General features: G+C 49.7%; 1 protein-coding gene across 1 annotated transcript; it reads right to left on the bottom strand.

Moving 5' to 3' along the window:
* Positions 1-270: 270 nt before the first annotated feature.
* LOC119332023 lies at positions 271-2,551 on the bottom strand. Its single transcript, XM_037605204.1, has 4 exons — positions 2,252-2,551; positions 1,123-1,184; positions 876-980; positions 271-667 (listed from the first exon to the last, which is right to left on the bottom strand). The coding sequence occupies exons 1-4, from the start codon at positions 2,517-2,519 to the stop codon at positions 530-532; spliced, it is 573 nt and encodes a 190-aa protein (XP_037461101.1). The 5' UTR covers positions 2,520-2,551; the 3' UTR covers positions 271-529.
* Positions 2,552-6,677: the final 4,126 nt, after the last annotated feature.

Raw genomic sequence — 6,677 nt, 5'->3', positions numbered from 1 at the left:
TGCCAGCACCACTCATCTTCCCAACGCTGCTGCTGCATCCCATGTGAATTATTGATGCAAACAGGCAAAACTAAGATGCCAGTTTTCTGAATCTCATGTGCACTTTCTTTTTTCTGAAGCATACGGTTTCTAGCTGAATGTAATGTGCATTTTGGATCTACCTGATTTGCAGTCCCCCTCCCACCTTTGCTAACCAGTCAATCAACTCTACTCTTTACCCCGCAAAAAAAACAAAAAAAACAAGATATTAATAGGCATGAGCCCAAGTAGTAGTAGCGAAAATTAAGGCACACCGCCATGTCTCTGAATCCCAGCTCCATTATAATCAGATCACTAGCCACTATACAGTATAATAATAACAGTATTGTACAACAACTCATCTTGCTGAAAAACCCAAAGCTCAGTATGTAGCCATACGAAAGAATTCACTTCTGTTGATCTAAAGCCAGATCCATCCAAGGCCACAGCAGGTATTTCTCTGTTTACCTATTCAGACTTCAGAGTAGACTCACCATAATAAGGCTCTTCTTCACTTGTATTTCTCCATTATGCGACGGGCTTCTTCGGCGGGGTCGTCCGACGAAGGACTGTCTCCTTCATCCATGCTCCTGGAGCCCTCTTTCGGGTTCATCGCCAGGAAGGCGAAGTATATAAGCCCCATCATCGCCTGCCACCATCAGACCAATAATCAATCTGACTTGAGAAACCACAGAAAGTTGCAGCAAGGGGATACAACAGGGCAAGCGAATTCTGATTATTAAACATTGTTGAGATGTAGTGAACATATAAGTTAGTGATATTGAGCATTGTGCACGACACATTGCTAATTAAGAGTTGTCAGCTGAGTCATGTCAAGAACGTTGTGGGGTACATACCAGTACAAACAATGCGGTGGAAATGACGGACTTGAGCAGAAAAAGGGCGACAGACACGGCAACAAATGTCACGCCTATCCTAGCAATTGGGCGTGGAACTGAATCCTGTTGCACATCAGAACAGAAGGCCAAACTAGTTCAGTTTCAAAAGCAAACCAACCACACTCCAGTGTATTTTTCCGACAGAAGTAAAATTCAGTGGAATGAAGTGACATACATACTAAATGGGTAAGCAAGAGTGACATACTGGGACAAGAGCACTTCCAGCATCCACGGCTTCCTTACTGACCCTCCATGTTTTTTGAACAGCTGTAGTAATATGCAGGAGTGTTAGATAAAATAGATATTCGGAATTTCATCATGAAAGAGAAAAAAACAAGGCCACAGAACATTTGCACTAGTAGGAACAGGGCACAGCACAAAGGCATCCTTAGAAAAATAAGCACCAACACTTTCTTTTTTTGAACAGGGCACCAACACATGAGGTGAGGATGCATGTGAATACATACAGAGGCAGAGACAGGAGGTGCCCCCACCCCCCTAACATCACTAATTTAAGCCTAGCATAAATAGTAAACGGTTATTTTTTTCTGCTAAAATGGTGCTTTTTGATGGATTGGCCCGCCCCGACAAGGTTTAACAAAACTCAGCCCCCCTCATCTGATTTTTCTGGCTCCGCGACTGAATAGATATCATGGTACACACACACACACACCACATATATACAGTCAGAAAATTATAGCAGCCTGATAAATAAAAAAATTACAGCAGGGACAGAGGGAACTAGTTAAGTGGTGATACCACACCCTGAAACGAACAAGACCACTCCATGCGTGTGATGAGAAGAAACTAGGAGCATATGTGCATATTTGGGTGTGCTGTATGCGTTGAGTGTGTAGAAGAAGTGTTTGTTTCAGACTTTGAGTGAGAACATATAAATTTCAATTAATTTCTTACCTGGCAGCCGAGAAAACGCAAAAAGGATTGTGTGTCAATGCGTTGATAGGAAAAGAAGGGCTTGTACACTACAGACCCAAGATGTAAAACATGTTCGGTATAAATAGTGGGATGGGAGTTAACATGAACTTGCATGAGAGCTAAATTTCCAGTTTCTGCTCAAACAACAAACAATAGCCAGCAGGCTTACTCGCGCAACGAACAACAAACATATATAACAAATAATCCCCAAACAAACAAATAAACAATACGGAGACGAGATTCATTCAGCACAATTAATTCAGTGACATGGAATCGATTCAGAATCTTCTTGGGTCGTAGTAACAAACAATCCCAAATACAAATACACAGAAGCACTACACGCAAACAGATTAGATAATTAATCAAATCAAGGAAGGTGAGGAGGGGAGGGGAGGGACCTTTGGAGAGGTTGGACTGCGCGGAGGCGACGACCAGGAGCCGCGAGTTTGAGCGGAGAAGCCGCATGCTAGGGGAAGGGCGGCGTGCGGCGGCTGACCTGCACCAGTTCAGGGGACGGTGAGGGGTTGTAGGCATGGCGGCTGGAAGGAGGCGGGCGGCGGCGGGAGCCATGGCGATGCGGTGGTGACCTCCCGTCCCCAAATTCAGAGGAGAAGGCAGGCCAGGCGAGAGTGTATCCACCAGATGCAACGACGCATACTGGGCCATTGGATGTGAAACGAAGGGATAGATGGAGCTAATGCGTGGCCTCATGGCACATTAACAGAAGGAACCTTTTTTTTAATAACTTAGGGAAGGAACCTCTTAACTGCAGCTGATCTCTACTACTCCTAGGGCTTGTTCAGAGTCCCTCCGCTCCGCGACTCAGCTCCCGGCGTACACGGAGCTACAGTTGATATTAACGAAGCGGAGAAACGGATGCCCCGCAGATCCTCGTATTTTTTAGAGCTGGTGGATTATCGAACAAGCACCTAATTTTTACTCTTAAAGTGAGAGTTGGTAGCTTCTTCTCACCGGGTTATTTTTGTCTTGTTTTTTGCCTCATCCATGATGGGTTCTTTTCGATCTTTTATCCAACTAAACTCCACCTCTCTTTTTTCACTCAGTATACCAAGAATCGCTCCACCAAGTCCCTTGTCTCTCTCGGCCATGTCCTCTAGGGTTCCAAGACGGTTGCCTGCGCCGCCCCCATGCCTCCTCTCCTCACTCTCTTCCTCCCGACCCACCTAGGGTTCCATCTGCATCTACCCTCTGCCACGGTTGATCTCCAAGCAGCGGCGTGACGACCCATGGTGGTCGGTTGATTTTGTACCTGTGGTCATTAGAGGAGTCGCACCAGTAATAAAATGTGCTCTTCGGCGGAGGCATGGAGATGCAGTGGGCAGTTTCCACCTGGACCTTTCAAGCCATGGCCTTCCCCAGTCTCCTCTTAATGCACCCCGCGACACCGCCGCCCCATGGTCCCCGGTTTCCTTGCCCGTGGCAGCCTCCTGATCCTCTTCTCAACGCGTCGCGGCCTCTTCAAGCGAATATGACGGTGATTGCGCTCTTCTTTGGATCCAAATGGCTCGGAGTGTTCTTTTGTACCGCGATGAGCGTCGCAGGGCACCACCGGGAGCCTTAGCTCTTCTGACATCTCTTCCTAGATGCACATCGATGGTTCTGCATCTCAGGTACGCCATTTTTCACTGGGAAAGAAGATTTTTTTCCTCCTAAACTAGGATCTTGTTTGATTAACATGAGTTTAGCTTTAGGGATTTCCTAGAGATGACTATGCAGCTAATTGCAGGAGTGAGTGGTTCTTTTTTTATCAAGTTGTACAATTTTTTGGTTAGGATAGAAGGATAAATGCATTGGCTGGTTGCTTCTAACAGTCAATAACGGACATGATGGTGTATCAGTTGCATGCCCAACAACAGACATCATGTTTTTATTTCGTGGTAATGCAAGACAGTATGTTACAACGTGGCAATGGTTCAGAAGACATCGGGCCTGCCTTCTTGGCTAGGGGGCAGCGCACATATCCTTCCCCTTGATAGCTGTAACGCCCGGGTAATCAAGCTACAGTAATTCCACGCAAATGGTGCCACGTCACCACGGTTACTGTTGCTAATCTACCGTTAGTTCAAAACCGATTCAAATTCAAATTTAAAATAAAGTTAAATAATAAAAGGTTTCAAAAATTAAAACAAAAATGTTCGGAGCGTGCCAAAAATGACATAGATAATTATAGTAAAGAAAACATAAATTTATAAAAAACTTAAATGCCCTAAGTTAAATTAAAACAGTAAAAGAAAATAGATAAAAGAAAATAGATAAAAGAAAAAGAATAAAAATAGAAAAACAAAAGACAAAAAAACAGAACCCCCCTCCCACTGGGCCAGCCGGCCCAGCTGCTGGCCAGCCCACTGGCCCCTCAGGCCCAACCGGCCATCCCCATAACCCCCCACGCCCCCGAAACCCTAACCCCATGCACCACTCCCATGTCGCCCCACTTTCCCCGTCCCGATCCAGATTGGATCAGGATCGATCCCACCGCGCCGTCCGCCGCCCGCGCCAGGACACCGCTGCCCGGAGCTTCCCCGCCGGACCTCCCTCGCCGGCCTGCGCCAGGACACCGCTGCCCGGAGCTTCCCCGCCGGACCTCCCTCGCCGGCCTGCCTCCTCTACGCCCGTCATCCCCGACCTCCACCTCGCGCACCACTGCCCTCGTCCCTACACCACCTGGTGAGGCCCCCAGCCTCGTTCTCTCCCTACACGCGCACCGCCCGAGCTCTCGCGCGCCCCGCGCCAGCAGCCCCCCTACGCCGCGCTCCACCCCCTGGCATCCTCCTCCTGCCGCTGCGGCACGGCTGCTGCTGCAGCCTCGCGCCGCCGTCGCCCTACCGTGCCGCGCCGCACTTGGCCTCGCCCGCCGCAGCCCATACTGCTCCCGCGGTTGCCCGCTGCGTTAACCGCCCCTCGCCTCCACCTTCCACCTCCCCGTTCGGCCGTGCGCCGCGGCGCCCCACCTCTCCGCCCATGCCATGGCCCACCGCTTGACCGTGCCGCCTCCCCCTGCTGCTTGCCGCCGCCGGCGCTGCTTGTTGCTGCGGCCACCCCCGTCCCACGTGCGCGCCCTACCGGCCGCCGTGCTCGCCGCGTCCAGCTCCTTCCCGTGCTGTCGAAGCTGCTGCGCCATCTTCGGCCACCGCAGCTACCTCCCCGTGCCCCCCTGCTTCGCCACTGTGACGCCCCCGATTCAATCATACACTAATCATACACGCACAACGTGTACGATCAAGATCAGCGACTCACGGGAAGATATCACAACACAACTCTACAAATAAAATAAGTCATACAAGCATCATATTACAAGCCAAGGGCCTCGAGGGCTTGAATACAAGAGCTCGATCATAGACGAGTCAGCGGAAGCAACAATATCTGAGTACAGACATAAGTTAAACAAGTTGCCTTAAGAAGGCTAGCACAAACTGGGATACAGATCGAAAGAGGCGCATGCCTCCTGCCTGGGATCCTCCTAAACTACTCCTGGTCATTGTCAGTGGGCTGCATGTAGTAGTAGGCACCTCCCGAGTAGTAGTAGTCGTCATCGACAGTGGCGTCTGGCTCCTGGGCTCCATCGTCTGGTCGCAGCAATCGGGTATAGAAAGGGGCGAAAAGAGGGAGCAAAGCAACCATGAGTACTCATCCAAAGTACTCGCAAGCAAGGAGCTACACTACATATGTATGCATTGGTATCAAATAGAATGAGGGTATCATATGTGGACTGAACTGCAGAATGCCGGAATAAGAGGAGGATAGCTAGTCCTTATCGAAGACTACGCTTCTGGTCACCTCCATCTTGCATCAGGAGAAGAGAGTAGATGGTAAGTTCACCAAGTAGTATCGTGTAGCATAATCCTAACCGATGATCCTCCCCTCGTCGCCCTGTGAGAGAGCGATCACCTGTTGTATCTGGCACTTGGAAGGGTGTGTTTTATTAAGTATCCGGTTCTAGTTCTCATAAGGTCAAGGTACAACTCCAAGTCGTCATGTTATCGAAGATCACGGCTATTCGAATAGATTAACTTCCCTGCAGGGGTGCACCACATAACCCAACACACTCGATCCCATTTGGCCGGACATACCTTCCTGGGTCATGCCCGGCCTGGGAAGATCAACACGTCGCAGCCCTACCTAGGCACAACAGAGAGGTCAGCACGCCGGTCTAAATCCTATGGCGCAGGGGTCTGGGCCCATCGCCCATTGCACACCTGCATGTTGCGAGGGCGGCCGGAAGCAGAACTAGCCCCCTTAATACAAGAGCAGGCTTACGTTCCAATCCGGCGCGCGCGGCTCAGTCGCTGACGTCACGAAGGCTTCGGCTGATACCACGATGTCGAGTGCCCATAACTGTCCCCGCGTAGATGGTTAGTGCGTATAGGCCACTAGCCAGACTCAGATCAAATACCAAGATCTCGTTAAACGTGTTATCTTGAAATAACCGCGAACGCCGACCAGGGCCAGGCCCACCTCTCTCCTAGGTGGTCTCAACCTGCCCTGTCGCTTCGCCACAAAGATCCACTCGCGGGTACTCCTACGAGCCAACCCGTCTTTTAGTCATCACATGTATTATGTATAAAGTATATAGTATATACCCGTGATCACCTCCCGAGTGATCACGGCCCGATAGTGTAGCATGGCAGACATACTAGAATGTAGGGCCACTGTTGAATTACTAGCAACCTATACTAAGCATGTAGGATTGCAGGTAAGGTATCAACAGCTGTAGCAACAATGACAGGCTATGCATCAGGATAGGATTAACGGAAAGCAGTAACATGCTACACTACTCTAATGCAAGCAGTATAGAGAAGAGTAGGC

Source organism: Triticum dicoccoides, chromosome 7A (assembly GCF_002162155.2).
Source record: "Triticum dicoccoides isolate Atlit2015 ecotype Zavitan chromosome 7A, WEW_v2.0, whole genome shotgun sequence".
Classification (NCBI taxonomy): Eukaryota; Viridiplantae; Streptophyta; class Magnoliopsida; order Poales; family Poaceae; genus Triticum; species Triticum dicoccoides.
Note: the sequence above shows the minus strand (reverse complement) of the source record. Positions and strands in the feature narration are given on the sequence as shown.

Excerpts from the sequence above, each read along its gene's own strand:
- LOC119332023 (XM_037605204.1), bottom strand. The coding sequence starts at position 2,519 with ATGGCCCAGTATGCGTCGTTGCATCTGGTGGATACACTCTCGCCTGGC. Across the intron at positions 1,185-2,251 it reads GCAGTCCAACCTCTCCAAAG|CTGTTCAAAAAACATGGAGG; the intron begins GTCCCTCCCCTC and ends ATATTACTACAG. Across the intron at positions 668-875 it reads CCACCGCATTGTTTGTACTG|GCGATGATGGGGCTTATATA; the intron begins GTATGTACCCCA and ends TGATGGTGGCAG.